Below are 26,462 nucleotides of genomic sequence, written 5' to 3'. Positions count from 1 at the left end.
CAAAATATTCACATTTTTAAAAAAATTTTGCCAGAAAATTAAATTTTCCGTGGCTTTGCCTGTTAACCCTAATGAGACCTACCATGACCCACCTGTCCCTAGCAACAGTGGTCCCTAACCACTGGGGTCACTCTCGCTTGCTCTAGGTACAAGTCTGTCACTGAAGACTTAAATTTATAAGAAAGTGATTATTTTTGCCATTTTCATCAAATTTCCCCAGGAATATTTTTTTTTCTAACCAGCTTTAGTCGCTATGTACTTGTGACAATAACAGTCTCAATACTGATGAGTCCCCAGAGATGGGATGTAAAACCCCTCTGCCTCCCCAATACCATGTGTGTGTTCTAGGCCCATGTCATTTATATAAGAGGCTGTCAGGACCACCCAGCTGCAAATGCTAACCCAGCTGTGATGATGTGGTTTGTGGAGCCTTCCAGGGGCTGTGACTATCCCTGCCAGGGGTAAGCAGACACATTCTGCGGTGGACCCTCAGTAAGCAAGTTCCACGCAAGCCCAGCTTGAAATACATAACAAACCACCAGTCTTCAAGAGCAGCTGCTAGGGTAATAGTTTGTTTTTATTACTCCAGCAGGCTGGCTCCAGTCATTTGCATGCAACAAAGTCGAGCACCGGAACGGGCTTTAGCCAGAAAGGAATTAAATAGAAGGCAGTGGTCGGGGAGGGGGATCCCCCATTGCAAAGCAGTTTTATGGAAGCCTCTGGTTTGGGACAAAAGAGCAATAAACTCTCCACATGGTCATTAAAAAAGCAAAAGCACATTGGTTCCAGGTTAGCCCATCTGTAAGAAAGAGAAATCAGCTGCTGGATCCACCGTTATGGCAAGATCTCGATCTCGTCACTGACCAGTTAGTGGCGACTGATGTTCTGAATACAGTCTCCAACATCTAGGAATTCACAGCCCCTTTGCTATTGCTTCCTTTCCCTATGCTCACCTTGAAACGGAGAACATAGGGAAAGGAAGTGTCTGTTTCTTCATTGCCCTGCTCTGTAATTCCTAATCTCCACTTTCTAATCCTTTCCTTCCTGCAGTTTCCTTCCATCTCCTTCCCCCAGTGTACGCCTGTCCTCTTCAGATCTGAGACGGGCTTGAACAGCAGGGTTAGGAACTGGAATTGAAGTTCTGCAAATGTAAGGTGTCTGGGTACATGTCATTTGTTCGTAATGAATTGGTGCTGGGGCGGGTGGGGGTGTGCACGCACCTGCATACACCACTTCCCTCTGCTGAATGGAATCAGAATAGCTCCGATGTGAGTCCTTAGCCCTGTACTGCTAACGGATTGTCTCCTTTAGCTTGAATGGTAGGGTCCTGTGCCGGGTCAGTTAGCGGAGTATCGAATCTCTCTCCATGGTGAAGTGACTGAGGCCCAGATGGGGAACTCATCACGTGACTTGAAAGGAAGCGTACCAAAGTGGGGTGTTTATAGCTTCCTGGGGAGAACAGGCACGGAGGCTCTGATTCTCCTTGCTTTGCCCCTCCTGGTAGCTACATGTGTGTGAAGTAACTGCACAATGTTCCTCCTGGTGTGAGTGGGTGGGGAAGTCTGAGTTGGTAGCACCCTCTCTGCACTCACTGTGCACAAGGGTAAATAAAGACACAAGGTGAAATGCAGGGGAAATCCATGCCCCAGGCATTCTCTCTCTGTAGCATCCTAGGGAACAGCCAATCTCCTGGGCTGTGAGGGTGACTGTTGTTACCCCTCAGTCTCACTAGTTTGCAGAACATGCTGGATTGTGCTGAGCTGCAACTTGACAAAGTCCGAATAAGCTGCCTTGGAGGCTCATTGTCTCATGCGCTAAGACAGGGAAGAGTGCGTCTTTCCTTCCTAAATGCCCATCAGAAGCACAGACCATGCCCACCAGGACTCATTGCAAGTGAATCTGCGCCTGCTTAGTGAGCTGTGCCTCTTTGGGAGCGCAGTCCAGCTGGCCAGCCTGGTTATTTTGTCATCTGAGTGCTCCTGCTGGAGGAGCTGGTGTCGTCTGGCTGGCGACGCATGGTGCAGTACCAGAGGCAGATGAAGAACCCTGCAGGTGGAAAGCACATTGTAAGCTGTTGGTCACTAGGCTTGTTCCATTGTGCCCATGGCAATAAGTGAGTAACACAGCAGCAGGCCCTGTGACTCACAGCAACCTACACGTCCTTTCCCCTCCCCGCTTCTCTCTCAGACAGAGCTGCCGCTCCTGAATTCAGAGGTGAGGGCAGAAGAAGTGCATGGATCAGGTGGTGGCTGAGAACTATGCTACTTATAACAGCAATGACCAGGAGCTACCAGAAACCCGAGTGGACTCTGTTACTCCTAAATCAGTGGGTAATAGAAACCTAGAGCCAGCGATGCCACCTATGGCCTCTTCTGCAGAATCTCCACTGACAGGGCTTTGCTTCAAGTCTTAAACTACGTCTGGTTCCATCCCATTCATCCCATGGCCTGAATATTGTGCCCCTGCCTGTACTCACTGACCCTGGAGCGAGTTGATGATAGTGAAGAGGAAAAGCTGAGGAATCAAGAAGGCACCGAAACTGAGGAAGGCCAGTGCCCAGGTTGTTCCCAGCAGGCACGTCAGTCCCAACACTGACACAATATCTTTCTTCACTTGTTCTCGCTGATTGTGCATGTTGGATCTCAGCGCCTGCATCATCCTCGTGACGATGACCAAGATAACCATGTTGAAGAGTACGGTGAGAGCTGTGTAGCCCAGGTTGAGGATGTAATGGACATGCCAGTCTGTGACCCAACACCTGTAGAAGAAGAGGTGGAGACTCTTGTGCTGATTACAATGAGGTTACCCCAGGGGAATCAGTCAAGGAGGAATGTCTTGCTTTGGGAATGGCACTATGCCGTGAGAATGACACCATGCAGGCAGGGCCTCTGGGATCCAGGTCTTGTGGGGAGAGCCCAGGCAGGGCAGGGGAGGAGACAGCCATGCAGGGCTGCTAGGGAAAGACCTGCTTTGCTCACCAGGAAATGGGACTTCGGATTAGGAGGACGGAAGGGACGTCTGTCTGGGATGGGGTGGAAAGGCTTTTTGGGTGGCTTAGTGTTGCTGGTGAGTTCAGGCTCTACTTTGCCTTAATAATCCCTGTGTGCCTTGGAAAGGCGGGACAACAGCAGCGCTCTGGAAGGGGGAAGCCTATCGTGCTGGATCTGAAATTGAATTTCAGCACCAGTGCATAAGGAGCAGCACTATCTATGGGGAAATGGCACCGTGGCACTGGGCTGGAACCATGCTTTAGAGAGCTGCCCTCTTCTTTGGGAATGGCAACTGGTAGAGGACAGAACCATACTCCGGGCAGCACCATCCACCTGAAATGATCTCATGATATGTGAATGGCACTATAGTTTTCAAACCATCACACGATCCTGGGACAGGCAAACTGGTCCCAAAAGAGAGCAATGCTGGCTAAGTGGCACAATTGTTCTAAACAAGCATCATGCACTTGGGAAAGACGCCATGTTTTGGAGAATTGGACTTAGTCTTCACTGCTCATGGATCTGATTAGAGCGCTCCACGGATGGCCCATTGCTCGGAGGTAGGACATGAGGCTTAGGGGAATAGAACCTATTATCTTGTATTCCTGCAGAAGATAGGACTCCATGGGAAAGAACCAGAAGGGACTGGGGAGCACAGAAGCTTTTAATGATTAGGAGACCTACTGTACCACTGGGCAGCCTGCCTCCACCCATGCTACTCCCCATTATGGCAGAATGTGATTGTGAGGGGACCATCAAACCCATGTTCTAACACTTACATGGTTGCATTGTGGTATTTAGTGTCGGTTTCAATTACGAGCGGCCCATAGATCTCTTTCTTGATGAGGAGAATGCTAACCACTGCTAATGCTGGCAGTCCTGTGGGGGCGGGAGATTCACATTGAGTAAGCTATGATTGAACATGATGGGAATATAGAAGAAGTACCCAAGTGCCTGGAGGGTAGGAAACAGGGTAGCATACAAAGGAGTTGATCCTTGAACATAGGAAGGAAGAGAAGTATATTGGAGGAAGGAAAAATCCACTGAGGCCCATGAGAAAAATGGTGATGGAACATGGCAAGAAAGTTGGGGAGCACAATATAAATGACGGGCTGCCCTCAAACCATTTTAGGGAGCAGAAACACAAAGGCAGGTCATAACTCTGTAAGCAACATGCCATTACGTCCCTCAACGTGACTGCGCACCTTGGCACAAAATCCCTCCAAAGCTTTGTTTAGCTGAAAGTTTCTGCCGTCCCGGCATGCTCTAGGTAAATAGGGCAGTCTTACATTAGATATTGGTAAGAGCTGTAGATTCCCATCCCCCACAGCCCTATCAAGCATGGAAAACATAGACATTAGTTGTGGGACCAAATCAAAACCCTGGAGCATGTGGGGAGGAATTGGAAAACAAATCTGGATATAAACTGTGCAACAAGCTAATGCATTGCAAACAAACAGTTATTATTTAATCCTGGGGGAGCTGGGGGTAGAACTATGGTCCTCTGGCTCTCAAAATACAGCTAATGGGGTGTTTTGATCAGCAGTGGGCAGCCTCCCAGGGGCCAAAACTTGGTTCTGACCTTTCTCCGGTTTTTGAGTGTTTGAAATTTGGATCCACCTCTAACTGAAATCTGGTGCCACAGCACAGAGTGGGGAACCTGCACTCACCCCAGCCAATGGCGCACAGTTTGAGGATGTATCTCCGGATGTACACGTTGTAGACTTTGATCAAGAGCAGGTAGAGGTGGAAGCCCTCGATGGCCATCCAGGTCAAACTGCAGAGCAGGGAGTAGTGGAGGCAGGCAGCAGTGCCTCTGCAGAGCCATCTGGGGGTGACCGATGCTAGGGGCTCGCTGAGCAGGAAGGAGACGTTCAGCAAGAAGAGGGCACCCAGCAGGTTCATGTGGATTTTGGTTGAATAATTACTGCTCTTTTTCCTAAGATGAACACAGCGAGTGGAACTCATTTCCTTCTGACTGCATCCATAATGAGGACGGGACGGGACAGGGGACGCAGACCACTCCCACCCCATCCAGCCCCTCCACCTGGAACATCCCCTTCTCGCAGCACAGTCTGAAGGGTCGGCGTGTGCTGCAGGAGAACGCCAGAGCTGTGTCCCTTCTTGATAGGGCCCACATTAGGGGGTGTTGGAAATGTCAGATCCCATCTTTTAGGGCAGAGTCCATGAGACCCTGTGTGGCAGTACACAGGCAGTGCACGCTGAGGGAGGCCAGGTCTCTGAGACCTATTGGCTGCTCTTAGCAATGTCTGTTAGGGGAGTGACTTTTACTCCATTTCTAGACAGGCCAAACCCCTAGTGTAGATGCAGTTCAAAGTGCACCGGAGAGCAGGATAGCCAAGCCTACCCTAGGCAGGTTTGCTGTCCTGGTTGTACCAGCAAACCCTTTCTAGTGTAGACAAGGCCTGATTCAGGCTGGGAGCTAAAAAGCCAGAGAACCACAGGATTCGTCTGTCCAGCAACCTCAATGAAGAATTCATGCCAGCCAAGCCCTGGGCCAGATCCTCCCCTGCTGCGGGTTGGCATGGATCCATAGATTTCAGTGGTGCTCTGCTGCTTTACAGCCACTGCTACTCTGACCCATCTTTTCTCTGCTGCAAGGGACATGGCGATGGATAACTGGGTCCCTCATGGAAGCAGATGGGCGGACGATGCAGAAATGCAAGTAGGAACATGATGTCTTGGGGGTGGGAATGGCAAGTGTGCCTCTCCAAAGAGGGCGCAACCCAGGCCTGGTGTAACCCCAGAGGCCTCAGCAGGGAATCCCCATCAGGAATGAATTTGGTTTCGCATCTCTCTTGAGGGAGCCCCTGTTGACCCAGCTCAGCCAGGCACCCTCTCTCCCACCTCACAAACCCTGCAGGCCAGGGCCGCTCTGAGCAGCAAGAGGGTTACCTGGAGACGAGGTAGAGGAGGATGGCGAGAAGCGAGGCAACGGCCGAGATGCTGCAGCCCACCATGGTGATGTAGGTGAGAGGAGCCAGGAGGGCCTCGTCTATGGCAGCTGAGGAGATTTGCTGCGTGGGATGAGGAGGGAAGGGGTGAAGAATGAAGAGAACGCAGCCCTTTGTTGCTGCCGCCCGGGCCTTGCCTTCTCCCCTGAAACCTCTCCAGCTTGGCACATAGCTCTGAGGCTGCCTGGATGTCACTGGCCTCCGTCCTATCTCATCCCCCTCTTCCAGAGCTCTGAGGGGGAAGCGCCTCAAATGCTGCCCTGAGCAGGATTTGTCAGCAGGCCCCAGCGGCTCTCCCCAGATGAGGGGGGAGCAGGCAGGGGGGTGGGGCAGGGTGTAACTGAGGTTATGGAGTGAGGCGGCTCCCAGAGGAGGGCAGTGAGTGTGTCTCAGCCCCGGCAGGGAGGGCACCAAAGAGGAAAGGAAAATGGAAGTGCAACCTTAGGATAGAGCCTGGAGACTCCCTGAAAGAGCCCAGCTGCCCGGGGGAAACGAGCGGCTGGAGAGCTGCTGTGGGAACCTTCCCTGGGTGGCTCAGTGGGGGAACGAGTCCAGGAGAATGCAACCAAGAAACTCCCACTAAAAATCTGGGTGCAAGCAGCAGAGGGAGAGGGCGGAGTTCTTTAAAGCAGTGGAGAGACAGGGACTGAGGGGGGCATAGGCCCCAAAGCAGGGCAAGGGCTAGGGGGAGAAACAGCATCCCTACCAGCAGCACGGCAAAGTAGGTGAGGTGGTTGCACTTGCACAGCACCATGCCCTCTTTGCGGTTGGTCTCACAGCCGACGCTGCTCCAGCTCCCCAAGTTGCTGCCTTCTGCAAGAGGGAGGAATGGCTGTAAGAAAAGCAGCCCGTGGCCACCGAAAGGAAAGCCCCTAGGCAACGATTTCCAAAAAGCCGAAGTCCTGCTGATTTTCAGTGGGATAGGAGATTTAGGCCCTTTTGAAAATGTTACCCCCCTGTCTCCAGCTAGCTTTGGTTTCAGACTACACAGCACTAGGGCTCGCGCTGGCTGGTGCCAAACCCTGGAGAGCTGTTCTCAAGGCATGTGGTGAAAGGAAGGAATAAAGCCAACGGGACAAATTGGCCCCCATGCTGATCCCAAATCCTGCACCAGAAGGATAGCTTGCATTTCCCCCCTTCCCTCTCCTCCACTCCCCTAAGATCCGGCCTTGGCATCTCCGGTTCTGCGGGTCAGATTAGCGGGGACCTGGGAGGGTTTTTTTGCTGCCTTCTGCAGCATGGGGTGCGGGTGGGTCACTAGCTAGGCTCAGCCGGGTGCATCTCCCTTAATTCCCTGCTCTGCAGGGGCCTTGTGCATTGATGGGACCTCGGCCCCTGTTCTCTGCCTGGAGGGCTGCAACATTCTGCTCTAATTGTGGTGGCTTGGTGGTGTTTTTAGTGTCCGATGATATATATGAGGCCAGTCTGGATTATCTGGAGGTCCCTCCTGGCCTTAAATTCTATGGTTCTGACTCTCTAGAACCCCTTCCTTAGAAGAAGGGCATAAAACGGGAGTTGTTTTCTCAAGTATGTGGGAGGTGCTAGTGCCCTGCTTGGCTGTTTGCAGTTGACCTTGGCTGACATGGGGCCAGCTCTTGAGTGTGACAACGGCATTCTCTCAGGAAACCCCTGGGTGTGAGCTTTAGGCCTCCAGCAGAGGCCAGATTGGGGTCTTCCTACAGCCCGAAGATCTGCAGGGCCCTGTGCCAAGAGAGTTGAGTTGGGGCCTCTCCCCACGTAGCAGAGTGTGGAGGAGGATTTGGAAGCTTGTCCCCCTCTGGGATGGCAGGAGAAGGCTGGTCACCGGGGAGCTAAGGTGGGGTTTCCTAGTTCTCCTGGCAGGGCGGAAGGGGTGGAGCATGGCGGGCCAGCGGGCAGGGGGAGTTATAGCACAAAATCTCGGTGCCTGTCTGGTAAATCTCTGCTGTGCATTTGGTCCGTAGGTCCCCCAAGTGTCTAAGGCAATGCACTCTCCATCTCTGACGTGCCTCTTCCTCATTACTCGTGGGCGTGCACTCTCTCTCCTGGGGCCTGGCAGATGGACTTTCGCGGGCCCTGCTGAGATCTGGGGATGCTTTACCGGAACCCTGGGCTGGAGTGAACTGTAACTGTTTCTCTCTACTGTGTACAGCCCGATATGCGAGTGTCATAATTACCTGTTCCTTCCACCCAAAAGACGCAGGTCATAGTTGTGTTATTCTGGGGGGGGGAGAGAACATGAGGCACATGGTGAGAGGTCTGTGATCCAAGCAAGGTACGTAACCTGGGCTCAGTAGGGAAAAGCCCTGTGTCTGGCCCCTCCTGCCTATGCAGTGTTGTTCCCATTAGCGTATTCCCCAGCACTTTTTCCTGCCTACCGTTAACATGAAGCTCTGTCACAGGAATCCACTACATCACGTGGGAGACTATGTTCTGTAGTGTAGTGAGGAAATATCTGATAGTTAATCAGTTTCATCCCATTTCTCTGAGTTTTAGTAATAATTCCCCCCTTGGAGTACCCTATGCTCTTGTCTGTCTTTCCCTCCTGCTTACACCCAGATTTTCCGCTGGTGCAATTAGCCTAGCTTTGCTGAAGCAGATTTACATCAGGTGAGGATCCGGCTTTACATACTGATCAAACAGTTGGGCTAGGGCTCCTTAGTCATTTGGCCATTCTTCTTTGCAATCTTTTCTTCTAAATCCATGTAATCCGTTTTATTGCTGCTCTCTGAAATGTCTCCGGTACGCCAGAGGCAGGGCTTAAATTCAGCCGGAGCTGTCCAGAGAGGAGCTCTGGTAAATATTTTAGCCCCGTGGAGCTGAAGCCCTGAGCCCAGGTGCCCCCACCATCCCCATGGGGCTAAAGCCGAGCCCTGGCGCCTCCTGTGGAGAATGGGGTGGGGGATGGGGTTCTGGGAAATATTGTCTGAGAATTTAAGCACTCTTCATATAGCACAAAAGTCAAACAGCTTCCTCCTAAATCTGCACCATTTGGTTACATTGCCTGGTGCCAACTTGACTGGTACATCTCTCCCACCCAAAACCTACCAGCTGCTCTCCAGGACAGACAAAAACAACTTGCATGTGGGCTGACCCTCAGTCTCAGCAATATCATGTCCCAGAGAAGAGTTGGCAGGGATCAAGGGGGCTGCACTGGGTGTATGTAAAAAACCAGCCAACCACCACACACCTTTTTTGTTGCAATGTTCTAGGGGCTGCCCCCAGACCCGGCCAGAACCTCCCCTTTCTCTCCGTAGCTTCCGGAGGACAGAAGGATTTCAAAAGCCCCACTCCTTCCCTGAAACAGTTGCTTCTGCCTCCGCTAGGATTCCTCCCAGGGACACATGGGCTTGCCCGCTGCACCCCTTTGAGTGCTACTGGGTGGTATAGAGTGGGCAGATCTTGCTCTTAGCCTGCCCTTGCCCACTCCCTGCCAGGCGCCTCGCACCTGAGCAGACTGCTAGGAGGGGCAGGGATTACATTCCCCTTTGGGAATGGCACCAGAGTGGAGAAACTCCTTATGCCCTTGCTCCCACCTCTTTGCACAGCTAGGCAGATACTGGCCTGAATTGACCCCGGCAGCCGCAGGTTGAATTCCCATTGGGTTTCAAGTGCCCTGGGTGTTCTTGAGGTTCCCACTGCACTGATGTCCCCTCTCTGGTGTCCTGGAGAGCTTTTTGACTTCCCTTGTCCAGAGAGTGATAGCTGCTGTGAAATGCCCTTGCAATCCCCAGCTCACCGACACGTTGTCATGCCAGAATCGGATCTCCACAGGATTAGTGAGGTTGGTAATGTTGAAGGTTTCCAGGGTGGCCCCTAAAATGTCATTGTTCAGCAGGGAGCTGTTCTTTCCATCCTGCAAAGCCAGAGTGGAAGAAACAATGTGCAGACCCCAAAATGCTATTACCGGGGATGGCGGGGGGATGTCACTAGGACAGGGAGCCTTTCATCTGAAGATCACTCGTTTGAATGCCACTGGGGTAGTGATGACCAACACTGCTCCTATCCATGGGCATTCTGGTGACCTACGTGCAATGAGCTGGTTGGTCTTAATCCAGTTCCTTGCAGGTAGGTGCCCACATTGCAAACCTCCCTCCTCGCAACGGTTAACCATCCCATCAGGGAGGCCACGGCCTGAATGATCAGAGGCTCAACTAGCTTTCACTCCCAGAGGTGTCCCGTCATGATGCATCTTGCTGGGGTGACAGAGAAGTTTGCACTGCTGCTGCCCATGTTCTACCTAAGATTCTTCTACACTGTCTGTGTGGGTGTTGTGGGCACCTGCATATAATAGGTCATTAATGAAAGCATCCCCCTGGATAGACAGAGGGGCTAGAGACACTCTCATTGAATCCCATGGCCTGACCACATCTTTACAGATTCCTTGGGGTGTAATTACAAGGAGAGGGGTGTTGCTCTGGGGTTTCCCGGGGCCAATTTCAATACCTGGGACCCTTGTCTGCTCTAAATTCCCCTGCACCTCCAACTGGGTAAGGCATTCCTCTCGTCTTCTGCACCAGCAGTGAGCAAACTGTCATGCAGGGCTGCCGCGTGCTGCTAAGTAGCTTCATCTGAGCCCATTTACATCTCAGTGTCGGGGAAGGGTCCCATGTTTATGGTCTGATGCATTAGTCTGATGAAAGGAGCTACAGACATAATTGATGAATTTCTCTCCTTCCCCAACCCACCCGTGTAGGTAAAAACTTCAGTGGAACAGACCTGGAACAGACAAGAGGCCTTGAGATAAATGCAGGCGAGTTTCACTTTTCTCGTTCTAGGCTGGAGTTTCACTTTTCTCACCAGCTCAGCTGGGAAAGACATGGAGTGTTGGGTCTCGTTTCCCGACTGCAAGGTTGGAGCAGAAACATTGCCAGGCGAATACGGAAAAATGCCAGGTTATGATTTAAAGACAAGGAACAAGCACTGAAACAGTGATCATTGGGGGCTGCAAAGCAATTTAATAATAACCTTAGCATCTTTCAAACACCTTGCATTCCAGCATGCAGGAAAGAGTGAAGTGCAGCATCAGAGTTAGACAATGATAGCTGAGGGAGGGAGAAGTGAATGAGGCAATGGTGAAAAGAGCCATGCTCAGCTCAGATTGGATTATAGCTGGAGGGACAGAGATTTATTTATGTACCTGACCTCATCTGGGCCAACTGTGGTTTGAGGCCAGGATCTTCTGCACTAAAAACATGAGTTGCTAACCCTTGAGCTAAAGGACTAAGTCTATTGGTGAGGTGATGTAGCTGGCTCAAGTCTCATTTTATGAACTAGCTACTAGAGGGGCACAAACACCTCCATTCTCCTTGATGTCTCCCCATTTAAGTCTGTACACTGCCCAGCACAACTGGGGCCTGATCCTAACTGGTGCTTTTGGATGCTGTGGTAATGCAGATGATTGTTGATAATAGCAGGAGCTGCAGAGGAGAAAGCAGCACGGTCACATAGAGAATGAGATGAGCAGAGGAGTGGGAAATGAAGAGAGGTAAGGTCTATGAGGCAGGGCTCCAGTAAGTCAGATATGATCATACCATGGTGATGGGTGTGGTATAAATGCCTAGAAGCCCTGTTTTTTCTCAGAGCTTTGGGTGAAATAGCATCTGGCAATCTCTCTCTCGCCACCGTGGTCAAAAAAAGGAAAGGTTTAGAAGCTGGAGAAAGAGGATTTAGAAGCCCTGATTTCCTATTGGTCCATAATCAGTTTAGGGCGTTGTATGGTGGCAACAAATATTGCAACTGGGAATGTGACTGAGGCTCACAACTTCCTGGGTCACCTTAGGGCAGAAGCGACAGAGCAGGTGGAAGCGACAGGCTAACTCTCCTCCTAGACTCAGACCTTCATTTATAGAAACATTTGGATTGTTGTCTTAAAACTTCAGCTGCCGGGACTGTCTGAAGTTTGAAACCCTGGAGTACTTGCTTGGTTCTTTGACTTACAGTTTGTTTTAGAGGCAAGACTAAATCTGCAAAATCTGGATCCACAGCTTGGAGGGGCACTGTTTGAATCGAAGGGTTCGGTTCAGGCCTGTCCTTGAATTAGGCTTTACCGAGGTCTCCAAAAGACCCTAGTGATTCTGAATGTTTCAATCCTTAGGTGCCCACCTGGACACATGAAAGGGGCCTGAATTCCAGAAAATTCTGAGCACCAGCCCTCTGGAAATCAATCCCTTCCAGGGTGTCTCAAGTTGTGCTTCTACTGCTGAAGTGCCCCCAAATCACCATTTATTTTCTTACTAGTAGAATTGTGGTAAAACGGGTTCACTTTGTACCTTTGCGTGACCCTTTCCTTATGCTGGATTTTGATCCCTGTGGGATGCACACACCTACCCTTAAATGCCCTAAGATATTACCTCACCCGCCTTTCTCAGTAACATGACAGTCAGATCCAGCATTTCAAAGCCACACTCATGTGAAGCCTGCGTACTGCTCGTTTCAATCACTGAGAACGCTCCCTCGGGGCAGAGCGCGGAAGCGATGCATGCATTGAGCTGTCTATCTACAATCTCTTATGTGGTCTCCATTCCTATAGTAGCTGAGCATCTCGCACAGCGCCTGTGTGGTAGGGAAGTGCTTTCGTCCCCAGTTCACAGATGGGGAGCTGAGGTACCAGCAGCCTGGGACTTGCCCAAGATACCACAAGAATCCTCTGAAGGAACAGCGACTTGGAATCAGTGTCCTAACCATTGGACCATCCTTCTTCTCTAAACTCTTGCGCCCAGATCCACAAAGGTATTTCGACTCCTGACCACCATTGATTTCAATAGGAGTGAGGAGCCCCCATACCTTTGTGGAGCTGGGCCCTGGAGCCTTTTTGTTGTAATTTTCCCTTAGTTAATCGGAGCTTAATCGTTGTAGGCTGAAAATCTGTATTTTGCTCTTTGTGTAGGGAATGGCACGTTCACATGTGGCCTTTGAACATGCAATAAGTGTGCGTGCTCCTTTTCTGTGGACACAATGGGCGGGATTGGAGGTTGGTGGAAAGCATGGCTATGTATGTTTGTGAAAACTCTGGAATTGTGACCCGCTGATGAGTGTACGTGCCGCCTCTGGGTCCAGTCTGCAATGGCTATGGGTTTGTTACAGCCCCAGTGGGAGCAGCGTGGCTTTTTAGTGGCTCATGCTTTTATCTCTGGAGGTACCCAATTCAACCCCTGGGCTGGTGGCTGTCACACTTTCTTGTGGTGTCAATGTCAGCTCTCTCTTTCATTGCAGAAAGGAACTTAACAGAGAAGGAAATTCAAACCAAAATATTATTAGACCAGAGGCACAGGAAACCCACAGGGTGAGCAATTCAGGGACTACAACTGAGGAAGTTCCCCAGATGCTTTAGAGGCAACGTGGGTGATTTTAAGTTTCCGCTGCACTATTACATGAAATTGAGTCAAAAAAATCTCTCCCTTGTCACCTCAGTCTTTTTAAAAAGTTCTTCTCTGATGGAAGCATCAGCACATCACATTCCTGGCCTACTGGACACGTAGCAAGGCACAAAGCCGTGTGGACAGACGTGAAGACTGAGACCCCGACTGGCCACCAGAGACGGTTCTAATGATTCTGAAATAATACCAGCCAGAGTGGACTGGACTGGGAAGGCAGCACCTGGAGCATTTGGAAATGGGAAGAGAAAGCGAACGTCTTTCATCTCCAAGTGGCTCTGCTGGCTGGCTGGGGGAGACACCTCCATGCTGTCTGAGAAAAAAGCCAAGGACCAGTGGCTGTCTTGGACAGGGCAAAAACATGTGGCATTGGGAATTCACCCGTTAAGCAAGATGGGGGAGGGGGCACTGGGCTTGAAAATGGTGCCGAAGCTGCTGGAAATGGAGTTGGTTTTTCTCTCCTGGTGCATTTCCATGGCTTGCACTCACCTCTGCAGAGATGAGCAGCTTGATCTGGGCGCAGTGGCAGTGGAAAAGGATGGTAAATGAACATTGCTAGTGCCAGGTGTTGTGCAGTGACACATGGTGAGGGAGGAAGGGGAAGTGTTAGTAAATGGGGTTAGCACCATGGAGAGACAAGAGCAGGAGCGGGCATGGGGCCTAGTGTTGGCATTGGAATTTCACAGGATTTTTTATTTTTCATGCATCATCCAGGCAAAATAATCTGAGGATCTGTGTTGAAATCCAGGCCTCACTGAGGTCAGTGGCAAAAATCCCAGTGATTTCAGCAGGGCCAAGATTTTAGCCAGCACTGCTGCCGCTTGGAAGATAGTAGCTACGGCCTCAGCACCGAGGTGGAAGCAGACATCCACCTATACTGGTCTGGTATTCGGTGCGGCTCTCAGCATGTGTCCCAAGCAGCAGGACGCTAACTACTGAGCCTTGCATAAAACCAGCCGCCGAGTCGCTCCCGCCACCAACTGCTGCTTTGACATGACGCTGCGCTCGGCGAGGCTTGTGGTATGCGAGACCAGAGTCTGCTTCTGCCTCCCCACTGTTGGAAAAATTGTAGCAAGGTGGGGGCAGGGATGCGGCAGCCAGTTTTATGCAAAGAAATGCAGCAGTGGCCATTCACTGACTGCGCGCCGAGTGTATTCTGAGAAATGCACTACTTTACCTGTGACGCTGCCATGATTTTTTCTAAAAAAATGTCTGCAATTTTTTTTCCCCTCAGGGCTCTCCACATCACTAGTGGTGATTCTTGCAGGGAATGCTTTACACCTGTGCTTGCATGGCCTGCATTGCCTTCCCGTTCGTTAGCGGCATACTTCCAGATATTACTTTAAGCTTCTGCAGCATTTTCTTCCCTTAACTCTAGAACACATCCCCCCCTTCCCTCCCTTGGTCTAGCAGAGTGGGGATTTGTTGACCCACAGGGCATATTGCAATGTTCTCTCCTACCAGCCGTTTGCTGGGAGGGAAGCCTAAATGCATAGGGTATAGGTGCTGAGAGGTTTCTACTTTGGATAGGTTGGAGAGGGCTTCAATGGTGGGTATTGGCCCCGTTTGTATTTTGCATGGGGCTTGTCAATGTGCCTAAGGTGGAGACGTTTTGAAATAAAGAGTAATAAAACCTGTACACTTGAAATATATACAGAATTGAGTGCAATCAGCCGAGGAGTCTCTGGCTTCTCTGCCCCAGACTGCCAGTCACCAGGACCAGTGTCAGCAGCATCATTTGCTATGGGGCAAAGGGGGCAGTTGCTTCCCTGACCTCGGTTTGCCCCCCAACTTTTCCTAGGTCTATATGCTCTACTCCCGCCCAGCCCCGGACTTGGAAGGCGATAATATACTCTCAAAGAATGGCCTTTATGCTGACACAACTTTGCCCTCCTCACAGATTTTCTCTAAGATGATGCCTCTGGCCAGAGTGTGCTGAGACTTTCAGCAGTGGCTTGTGGTTCTTGCGATGGGTCCAAGTGGCCTGGTTTCCAGAAGGGAGGGGCTCAGCGCTTTCTGAAAATCGGGCCCCTTCAAGGTGTCTTAAGTTGGGCCCCCCAAAATGTACACACCCGATGTTGGCCAGGGTGTCAACCCTGCCCCTAATTACCATAGCCCTGCCTGTGGGAAGGGCTTAATGTTTTCCAAGCAGGCGCTGCGGCAGGTGGTTGGAGAAGGCTGGGAACGGCAAATGTTGAGGGAGGGGATGAATCTTTCCAATCTACACTCTCTTGGGTTAGAAAAGGAGGGTAAGCTAAGGTTTAAGGACGCTGCTGCCCCATCCCCTGTGGGGCAGGGCAGATTTCAGAACCCCACCTCACCTTGTCTATCCATCCACTCTCACAGGAGCCTGTCTGTTATATTTATATCAGCTGCACTGGAATCAGACTTAACCAGTCAATGAAGCCCCATTTGTTCCTTAGGCCTGTCTGTGCACAGCCCAGAGCCTCACATTACTTCACACAAGATGCAAATGGGGTTTCTTGTGGCTGGTGGGGAGCAGCTCTACCAGCTGAGCTAGGAGGAGCCAGAACTAAACTAATCTGGTCTGTGCTGGAAATTGTTCCTTTGTAGATCTTACAATAGCCACTCAGCCAAGGAGGAGGAAGCTGTGATGGAGTGGGGGGAGACTGGGAAATGGGGTGGAAGTGGGGGAATGGAAATAGAGATCTGGCTCCTGTGGAAACAAAAGCTCATGCTATCATTCAATGCTCCTGTCAGTATGAGAGCTCCTATTCTGAGAAAAATGACTAGAGAGGTAGGGCCTTGGCAGCTAGAACGAAGCTGATACTGACCTTCGTCCAATTGCTGCTGACAGTCATCCCTTGGAATTTCGTTGGCTCAATCTTGAATACCAAAGTCTTAACATGGGAGCGTCTGAAAGTGATGTTTTCCTCTGGGAAATTGGCTTCCAGCAACTTCCGTTCTAACGGTTTTAGTCTAGAATGAAGAAACGAGAATCTGTGCTCAGAGGGGCAGAGAAGACAATAGAGGAAGGTGCTGGGGGAAAAGACGAGGAGCAAGAAAAGAACAAGGGAGTGAGTGAGGCAAGAAAGAGGCAGAGACATTAAGAGGTGGATTTGAGATCATCTCCAGGACGCATTGTTGCCCCAGTTGGAGGTCACCTCAGACTAGGGACACTAAAATTGGAGACAGATTCAAACATCAGACCCTGGCACCGTTAGTGTTAAATGTTCCTCACGCCAGCTACTGAATGGGTTTTCTTTGGGCTTGCCTTGTTCTGTGAGACTGGGGCTGGCCTGTGTGTTTGGCTTCCTATCTGTAGGGGACTGTGTGGCAGTCCCTAGTCTGTATATTGTGTGTCTGATTTTAGAATGATACTTTGAAATAAGTGGAAAAACAGAAGATCCATCCCACAGAAAATTCCAATGGTGAGAAATGTTGGTTTCACCCCAAATCTGGATGAAACGTTGAAATACCAACACTTTTCACAGACTGGAAAATTCTGACACTTTTTGGTTCAGAAATGTTGAAATGTTTTGACATTCTCCAATCAAAATGTTTCCTTTCAGTTTGTTGAACCAAATACAAACATCTGGGTTTAGCTTGGTTCAACATAAATCCGTGTTCTCCTGATCTGCAACAGTGCCTCATGGGAACTGTAGTTCAGGTGCCTCATTCTGTCTTAGGGGCTGGATGCCCTGGTCAGATTGCATCTCCCATGATGCACCACGTTGGCTCAACCAAAGGGGAAACTACAGTGCATCATGGATTTTTCCTGATGGAAAAATTAAAAAAAAAAAAAATTGTCCAAGACATTTAGACAGAAAATTCCCAACCAGCTTTACGAATAGCACAACTTTTTTTTTAAGCGTCCAGTGAATGGCAGCGTGCTTTCGTGAAGTAAACATGAACTTGGAACTCCTGTGTTCCAGCCCTGGCTCTGGAGCTGACCACACTGCAAGGCAGCTTTCGAAGGCATCACATGAGCATTCTACAGGTAAGTTGTGTGCTGGGAAAACAGGGGGAATGTTTAGGGAAGAATGTGGGCAGCATTTATTCTTTAGAAGTCTGCTCTTAGTTGAGTGCCCCAGGGGTCGGTGCTGGGACTGGTTTTGTTCAACATCTTCATTAATGATCTGGAGGATGGGGTGGATCAACCCTCAGCAAGTCTGCAGATGACACTAAGCTGGGGGAAGTGGTAGATACACTGGAGGGAAGGGATAGGATACAGAGTGACTTAGACAAATTGGAGGATTGAGCCAAAAGAAATCTGATGAGGTTCAACAAAGACAAGTGCAGAGTCCTGCACTTAAGACGGAAGAATCCCATGCACAGTTACAGACTGGGGACTGACTGACTAGGCAGTTCTGCAGAAAAGGACCTGGGGGTAACAGTGGACAAAAAGCTGGATATGAGTCAGCAGTGTGCCCTTGTTGCCAAGAATGCTAATGGCACGTTGGGCTGTATTAGTAGGAGCATTGCCAGCAGATCGAGGGAAGTGATTATTCCCCTCTATTCAGCACTGATGAGGCCTCATTTGGAGTATTGTGTCCAGTTTTGGGCCCCCCGCTACTGAAAGGATGTGGACAAATTGGAAAGAGTCCAGAGGAGGGTGACAAAAATGATTAGAGGGTTGGAGCACAAGACTTATGAGGAGAGGCTGAGGGAACGAGGCTTGTTTAGTCTGCAGAAGAGAAGAATGAGGGAGGATTTGATAACAGCCTTAACTACCTGAAAGGGGGTTCCAGGGAGGATGGAACTAGGCTGTTCTCAGTGGTGGCAGATGACAGAACAAGGAGCAACGGTCTCAAGTTGCAGTGGGGGAGGTCTAGGTTGGATATTAGGAAAAGCTTTTTCACTAGGAGGGTGGTGAAACACTGGAATGGGTTACCTAGGAAGGTGGAGGAATCTCCATCCTTAGAGGTTTTTAAAGTGTGGCTTGACAAAGCCCTGTCTGGGATGGTTTAGTTGGGGATGGTCCTGCAGCAGAGGGTTGGACTAGATGATCTCCTGAGTTCCTTCCAACACTAATCTTCTATGATAGTTTTGGATGCCTCATCTGGGACCTCAGCCACTGGGATTTTCAAAACCTCTCTGCTAGAGCTATATGGGAACTGGAATTTTTTTCATGGGAAATGCCACCATTTTGACAGTGTTTTCCTTCCAAATTGGAATAAAACTTCAAATTTTGAAATTTCCTGGGAAATAAATTTTTTGAAAAAACCGTTTTAGGTCAGTTGAAACATTGGAATAAAATGAAAATGTTTCATTTTAAATTTTGAAAGGCAAAATCATGTTATGTAATATCAAATAACATTTCTTTGCAGTGTAGGCACACCCTTAGTTTCCACATCTGTAAAATGGTGGTGATGATACTGACCCACTATTAGGGGGGCACCTATGAGGGGGGCATGATGTTTGTAATCTGCTTTAGACGTTGAGGGAGGCTGTGGACACAGCTGGAAATAAATTGCTTTCCCCTTTAAAATATTTCAGCCTAAAAGAAAAATGTTCATTTGTGGCTAATGTTCTATGATTTGTTTTTGGCTTTTTATTGAAAATTGATTTGTTTTACTGCAAAGTTTTTTAATTTGTCAACACTCCCGCACACACCAATTTTTGACAAAAACAGTTTTTTTCACTCAAATTTCCATTTGATCAAATGGAACCATTTTCTGCTTAAAAATGCTTAGATGGACATTTTCCCAGCAGCCACGGCTACAGGAGATCGACTCTGAGAGCTGGACCCTGAGTGTAGAATGGTCGAGCCCCCTGTGCAAACTCCTCACTCACCCCACCAGCTTCCTACTCGATGCAGAGCAGCCTTCTTTCAGCTGGTTATTCATCTCAGCCATGATGCTGTTCACCTCTGGCATCCCTCTGTCCTCTGCCGTCCCTGGAGGTATTCTGGAATCTTGACAATTCTGGGCCTCTTCTGAGTGTGGGAGGGAAACAAGCTGAATCAGGATGGACAGAGCAACAGTCCCTGCACCGTGGGGGGGTTTGACCCCTGTACCATCCCGTGACACTCCACCACCTGACAGAGATCTTGGGGATTAGAGTAAAGGTATGCAGGAGAGCATAACTAAAGCAGAGAGGGAACAGCCCCAGCTCTCTTTGGCTTGAGTAAGCAGCACCCCTCCACCACTCCCCCTCCTGGGCTGGGGCAGTGAGGGCTCCCTCCCCCCAGTGCAATCTTCTTACAGCTGCACCTAGTGAATGAATTTGTACTTGGAGCAAGTCACCTGCAGCCAGGACGGGAGGGAGGGGGGGTCACAAAGGCCTTTGGGGGGATGAAAGAGGAACTACAGTCCTGCAAGTGGCTTTCACTGAGACTGATTCTCACCACAGCTTCTAGGCAAAATGGTCACAGAGATGTCGGAGCTCCAGATCAAGAAACATCCATACCTGATGGTTGGAGCAGAAGAGCAACAAGATACAAGAAGATGCAGGTCCACAAGGGTGAGTCCATTCCTGTGTGGTTCCAAATGCAGCTCATCTCCTGCAAGAGACATACAGGCTCTGCTTTCTGGATTTAATTACCACTATTGTTAAAGCACTGACAATGTGCACAGCGCTGTACACGCCGGTGGGAGCTATAATCTCTGCTCTGGAACTCTTACAATCCAAATAAATCATCTAAAACCCATTGGGTTCCTATGTGGGACATTTTAAAACTATCTGATACAGGTCTCACTGTAACCAGAGTGGTGATTTAGTGAGTGATACTACACAGAAGATTTGGATTCTGATAATAACCTTAGTGGTAACCATGTTCAGGAAGCTCTGAGCCACATGTCTGTGGCACCCTGCTTCTTCCTAAGCATTGCTGTTAGTTCCAAAGACAACTCAAGCACTGGAACTCCTTCCATAACAAGGAGCTGCTCCACTAGGGATTAGACCAGGGGAAAGAGGGAGTGTTGCTGATGACAGCCAGAGCCCTTTATTTTTAGTGCACTCCAATATACAATAGTGTTAATCCTGATATACAGCAAGACAAAAGCAGATTCAATGAACTGCAGCAGCAAGAAGTCCAGGGTTATGTTTTTCTTGCCTTGCAAGGGTTAAAAAGTACCTCTGTATTCTGGGTGTTTTCCAGGAATTCCACCTTGGGGGTGGGGAATAGTCAGCGGGTGTGGCTAAAACCAAATAACTGTTGGTGGAAGTGGCTTATGGCGAAAAGGAGTCAGGACTGGACACACAGAACCAAATTCTGCCCCTCATTAGATCCAGGCAGCTCCACAGCCTTGGTTTGGTAAGGGTAGCATTGGACTGACCAATAGTGTTTGTAGAGAGGAGAACGTTTGATTTCTTTTTCTGTGCTGTGATTGGCTGAAATCCTCCTTGTTTTATAGTAGATTGTGATAATATCCAGTGTCGGGGCCTGAAAAGTAAGGCAGCCAAGAGCCCCAATAGTGTGGTGTGTGCAGTCATTTACAGGTGACATGGTCCTGGTGACTTAGCAATATCCTCTGGGTGTAGATTGATGGAATTCTTAACTAATGTAATGCATCATTACGGATGAGAGGGAGGGATCTCACACCTAAAAAGCTAATAACCTTTCATTGCTGGAAGTAGTGGGTGGGAGAATTTAGCAGGGTGAGTTCCACCATTGGGACTAGAAATCGTCTATTTGAACTGCAGCTGGCTGGTTTTGTGGTTCAGACTTTAGAGCTGGGGTCAGTCCCTGCTCTGTCACAGACCTCTTCTGTGACCTGGGGCAAGTCACATAACCTGTCTGTGCCCTCAGTAAAAGGGGGGTTAGGCAGCTTCTGTTGTCTGTTTTATCTTACTAGATTATAAACTTTTGGGGGCAGGGCGTGTCCCTTCCTGTGTATGTGCAGCACCACAGGAGCCCAGACTTAGTAGGGCAGTACCTTCAGCTGCAATACTAATAACACATCCGTCATGCTCCTAAGCTAGGAACTGAGTGACTTGTGTGCACCAAAAGGAATCATTTCTTAGAGGGCAGGGAAGCATCTCTCCAATTGCTCGGCTTTTCTCTTATTCAAGCGACACTAGCTATTTACTGATCAGACCGCTACACACATCCACCAGGCAGTAGTTAACATGATGTAAACTGTTGGCAGGCAATTTGAAAGTTTAAAGGTAGCTTGTGTGATCTCATGATTGGCAACCCAAGGTTGGCGTTGTCCCAGCACAACTACTTAAATCTAGAAGAGGAAGTGTGCTTGTAATAAGGGTGGAAGATATGGTTTGAGAATGAAATAAGTTGTAACATAGTAAAAAATTTCCCCTTGCTGCCTTGCTTCTTGTTACCTGTAAACATGGTTAATATACAAAAATCTGTATGAGGAGGGGAGGTTTTTTTAGCTCAGCTCCCTGCTCCAGGGAGACTCTTCCCCCTCACCCTCCACCCCCTTGTAGGTCTAAGCTTTGTTTATATGTTCACTGCATTCAATGATACATTTTTCTGTAAGAATGTTCAATGTATTAGTGTTTAAAATGGGACAGTATCTCAGTGCTGCTGGAAGGGGCTGGATTGATGGTTTTGGAGTCTGAAGCTGTTGGCTGCCTAGGAAGTTATTGTGCTCCAAGGAGTAGGGCACCGGCCTACAAGTTTGTCCTGTTCCCAGCTCTGCTACTGATTCTCTCCGGCAAGTCTCTAGTTTCCCTGCCTGTAAACTAGGGCTAAGGACGTTGACCTTTTCTGAAATGCTGTGTGATCCGTAGATTTAAAGTGCCCACGTAAGGGGCTGAGGATGATCATCAATATTTGCAACAGCGCAAGTACCCCTGTCCCCCACTGCCCTGCCAACGCACCTCAAAGCTTCAGGGATCTCTAGACTGTCCAGAGATGATAGTTCAGTCACCAAAGCCCTTTAGTCTTCGCTAGTGAGAGTACCATGAAGGATGCCACAGGCATGGCAATTAGGAGGATGACTGTAGTGAGGTGGACATGTGTCCATGAGGAACTGGACTGAGACTAGCACTTCATTTCACAGAGGCACCAGTTGATCATTGTTTCCAGCCTGGAGCAGATTAGAATGGGCAATCTGTCCCCACGTCATTCCTCTGAGCCAGCCAGGCCCCAGATCCATCTGTCATTGGACAGCTCACAGCTCACCTAAGTTACTTTTAATGCACCATCTAAGGGTAAACTAAAATAATTTTTGCCACTTAGCCTGTAACATCTTCAGGGCCAAAAACACTGTCACAAGCATTAAACCAATAGTAAAGGGCAATGCATACATACAATGCAATAAATAGTGATTCCAGCACAACAGAAAAGTGGACACAAACTCCCATTTATAACGCTCTTGGCCAGGAGAGCACAACTTTGATCCAAGCACTTAATTAACTTTTGCCTGTACCTTACTAGACCGTGGAAAGGAAACACACATCAACATAGTGATGTACAGCAATATTATGAGCATAACAGGCTAGAAAGCAGGTCTGAAAATAGGTAAGAATCAAACAGAGAAAAGTGTTACTTTGCTGTGCTGGTCTGAGCATTATTTTGACGTGAAAGTGATGCTGTCAGGTAGTTTTGCACCTCAATGTGTGGTTTTGTATTTAAAATCAGTGAAGTTGTTTATTATGGTCAACAACAGTGACTGTTTCCACTCTTAGTTTTTCGTTTTCACAGCAAGTCTCAGACACTATCTCTCTTGTTGGTGGAAATCAGAACTGACCCCATTGAAACTGGTGGAGTTAGATCGATCCTAGTGAGAGGAGAATTGGGCCCACTGGGTTCAACAGCAGAACCCAGGCTGCAGCCCCTAGCAGCAGAAAGTTCACTAGGGGTGTGAACACAATGGCACAAGTTGCTGTCAGTCCCATCTCCACCCTGGAGCCCTGGCACAACCTGGCACAGACCAAAGAGGGAGACATGTTGATTCAGCATGTCTTCCTGATAGCCTGTGCTGGTGGGGCTGCTGCAGAGTTAGGCAGAGATTAAAGCTACCCAGCCGCAGCAGATAGGCTTGGAGCGATTAGATTTTTATCGGTAAATGTCAATTTCATGGTACACACCCAAACCAACGGAAAAAGTATTTCCATCGATAACAACTGAAATTTGCAGATAAGCAAAATAAGAAAAATGATGCTTCAGAACTTATTAGCACTTGAAGGATATTTACTTTGTATATTTAGACATGTTAAAATATGTCAACATCACAGGTATAAATAATGATTTATAATGATGATGATGATGATTGTTGTCTGACACCCCCATAATTTCTCACAACTGTGAAAATTTAAATTGATAAGACGTGGGGCGGGAGGAGGAGTCTTAAAACCCATAATTTTGCACAGTTGTGTAAATTTAAATCGGTGACAATTGGGAAAAAATGTTTTACAAATAAACATCAATAGTATCGGTCAAAATGATAGAAATTGAATGCTGCCAAGCTGATCAGTGGAGTGTGTGTGTGGGGTGGGGGGGGGTGGAAGGGTGTCCACCAGCTGGCCTCTCCTGGGAAAAGTGTCCCTGCTTTTCAATCCATTGAAGGCAAAGGAGTTCCTCAGGGTTTGCACCAGCGTGGCTGAGTTCAGAACCTAGCCCGTGGTCCAGTGCCTGTATGATTCCTATTTACATTGCTGTTAGAATTGCTTGGCATACGCCATTCATGTGCTCTTACTCCTTGGATACGTGAACACATGTGCAGGGTCTTGTCAGTGTCTTCTGCTCTCTCACTAGTAACAGCCACACTGCTGCTAGAGTTGGGCTGGTGCAGGGGCTTTGCACAGAGAAAGTCTGGCGCAGCGCTGAGTGGGAGCAGCAGCTCCAGAAGCTGGGGTGTGAAGCGCTGCTCAGGGGAGCTCTGCTCAGCGGAGCTCTCATGTGCCAGTTGCTATCTTGACTGACACGCCGGGGGTGGAGCCAGGGCCCTTCAAAGCTGAAAGCATGATCTGTTACAGCACGAACTCAAGAACCCAGGCTCCCCTAAGTGGGAGCTGTAACAACTCAGACACCATGTGGCTTACCACACGTGTTCTCAGCCTTTCCAGGCGACTGTCCCCCATCTGGAGTCTGATTCGTCTTGCATAGCCCCAAGGCTCACCTCACTTAACAACTACTTGCTTCCAAAATCAGATCTAAAAATACCAGTGTCGCAGCGCACTGTTACTGAAGAATGGCTTGCTTTCTCTTTTTTACCATATCATTATAAAATAAATCAACTGGAATATAAATATTGTGCTTGCATTTCAGTGTATAGCCTATAGAGCAGCATAAACAAATCATTGTCGGTATGAAACATTAGTTTGTACTGACTTCGCTAGTGCTTTTTATGTAGCCTGTTGCAAAACTAGGCAAATACTTAGGTGAGTTGATATCCCCCCTGGAAGAGCTCTGCGTTCCCCTGGGGGTACAGTGTACCCCAGCTGGAAACCACTGGCTTAGCACATTCTCCAGTGGTCACACTCACACACAGCTCAGGCTTTGGGGTTCGAAGAGAGGAAAAGCTGAACTCCAGCACGGCTCCCCCCCGTGAGCTGGACCGTGCTCCCAGGGAACACGCAGAGGGTGACCTCGGCCTCTCCTACAGCCAGACACATACAGAACGTCCCCACTGCAGCTGGTTGTGTAACTTCTGGCTCAGGTCCACAACCTACAGACACTAGCTGCGTGCTAAAAGTAGAAGGATAGCTACAGCTATGGGGCTGACGGCCCAGGCTGGCCCCCTGAATAGCACTCAGGGGGTTGGGTTGGATTGCACTGAGACAGCCAGTCTGTGCCACCAGGGCTGTTTTTAGTGTGCTAGCGCCATCAGAGCTGGCAGGGGTAGTCTCCCTGAGCTGGAAGTTACTTCTTCAACTCCTGGGTAGACGTACCCATCCCCCCACTTCTTACTGCTTCACTGGAGCAAGAAAAGAAAGATGCAGCATGCTAAAGAAAGAAACAGATCAAGTGATTCTCACCTTCTCCTCCTCCCAGGACTACGTGTTACAGCAGAACACGGTTCCAGCATCCGCTACCCTTTAGCCATGGAGAAAGGGAAGGTGGTTGAGGCCCCCAAAGCAGGTTTGTGACCCTCCTCCTCCCTGGGACTTGTAGGCTGCACCTCAAAACAGCTTAAGGGGAGGAAAAAAGTGGAAAAGGATAAAGAAAATCCTTGCAGATGACTGTGGAGGGGGACAATAAGAAAAAGGAAGACCCCCTGGGACCTAGGAGAGGCAAACAGCTGGATCAACTGTAGGCAGCACTTTGCCAGTTAAAGAAATAACCTGTTGAGTGGTCAGGGCCTGTCTGCGCTGCACTCAGCCATGCCCGGCCCATGCCACCTGACTCAGGCTAAGGGACTGTTTAATTGCAGTGTAGACGTTTGAGCTCGGGCAGGGGCCCCGGCTCTAGGACCCTGCATGGTGGGAAGGTCCCAGAGCTCGGGGCACGGTCGGAGCCTGAATGTCTAAATCCCAGTTAAACAGCCCTTTTGCCGGAGCCCCACGAGTCTGAGTCAGCTGGCATGGGCCAACCGCATAGACCTATACGCTTAGACACTCCAGCAACAGGTGCCACGGAAATCCCTGAGACCGAGAGTTAATGTAAGCATCCAATCATCTCTTGTAGTGTTTGCTCCTACTTTACCAGCCAGCCACCGCCCCCCACCTGCCCCAACTCAGATCAGTTCTAGGTCTGACCCTTTCTTTCTATTTCCTTTAATACACTAGGTATTTTGCTGGCTGCATCCAAGAGGCTGGCAACCCCATTTGCCTCCTCCGGCTCCAGGAGAGCCTTTGAGGGTATCACAAATCACATTATAAGTGGGCCCTGATCCTCCTCTCACTCCAGTTTTACACAGTGTAACTGCATTGGAGCAACTCCTGATTTACTCTGCTGCATGCAAGATCAGAATAGGGCCAATGGAGTCCAAACCAAAGGTCTTACTTGCACTCTCCTGCAGGATGGTGATTTCCTCCAGCAGGTCTCCGTATCCTCCTTTGCCCTGAGTGCCTATGACCGCCTGTCCCCTCGCGCCGTCCCTAGATTGCTGCAGGATGTACGTGTGTCTGAGAGCACCTTGGAGTGCCGGAGCTGCAGGGACAGCATTGTGCAGCAGAGAAGGAAGTGCTCTCAAGCTGCGCCACCTCATGCAGATGTTGAGATTAAACCAATAGCATTTTTTTAAAAACAGAAATGCTGGAGGCTAGCTCCTCAGCTGGCGCCCGTGGGGCAATGACGCCATTGACGGTAACAGCTCTGCTGCTGTACA

General features: G+C 49.3%; 1 protein-coding gene across 2 annotated transcripts; it reads right to left on the bottom strand.

Moving 5' to 3' along the window:
* Positions 1–575: 575 nt before the first annotated feature.
* Positions 576–26,254, bottom strand: ADGRG5 (adhesion G protein-coupled receptor G5). Of its 2 annotated transcripts, none has more exons than XM_067550009.1 (13): positions 26,138–26,254; positions 19,693–19,786; positions 19,078–19,219; positions 16,116–16,260; positions 10,664–10,789; positions 9,684–9,800; positions 8,122–8,164; positions 6,672–6,778; positions 5,907–6,028; positions 4,661–4,929; positions 3,770–3,869; positions 2,477–2,758; positions 576–2,046 (listed from the first exon to the last, which is right to left on the bottom strand). In XM_067550009.1, the coding sequence occupies exons 2-13, from the start codon at positions 19,781–19,783 to the stop codon at positions 1,845–1,847; spliced, it is 1,746 nt and encodes a 581-aa protein (XP_067406110.1). In that variant the 5' UTR covers positions 19,784–19,786; positions 26,138–26,254; the 3' UTR covers positions 576–1,844. The 2 variants fall into 2 exon arrangements, with proteins under 2 accessions (XP_067406110.1, XP_067406120.1); XM_067550019.1 differs by having other exon boundaries at positions 1,836–2,046; positions 2,481–2,758.
* Positions 26,255–26,462: the final 208 nt, after the last annotated feature.

The sequence above is a fragment of the Emydura macquarii genome, unplaced genomic scaffold (assembly GCF_026122565.2).
Source record: "Emydura macquarii macquarii isolate MOO-44397 ecotype Brisbane River unplaced genomic scaffold, CSIRO-AGI_Emac_v2 contig_295, whole genome shotgun sequence".
Lineage (NCBI taxonomy): Eukaryota > Metazoa > Chordata > Testudines > Chelidae > Emydura > Emydura macquarii.
This window is presented reverse-complemented; position numbering and strand designations above follow the sequence as displayed.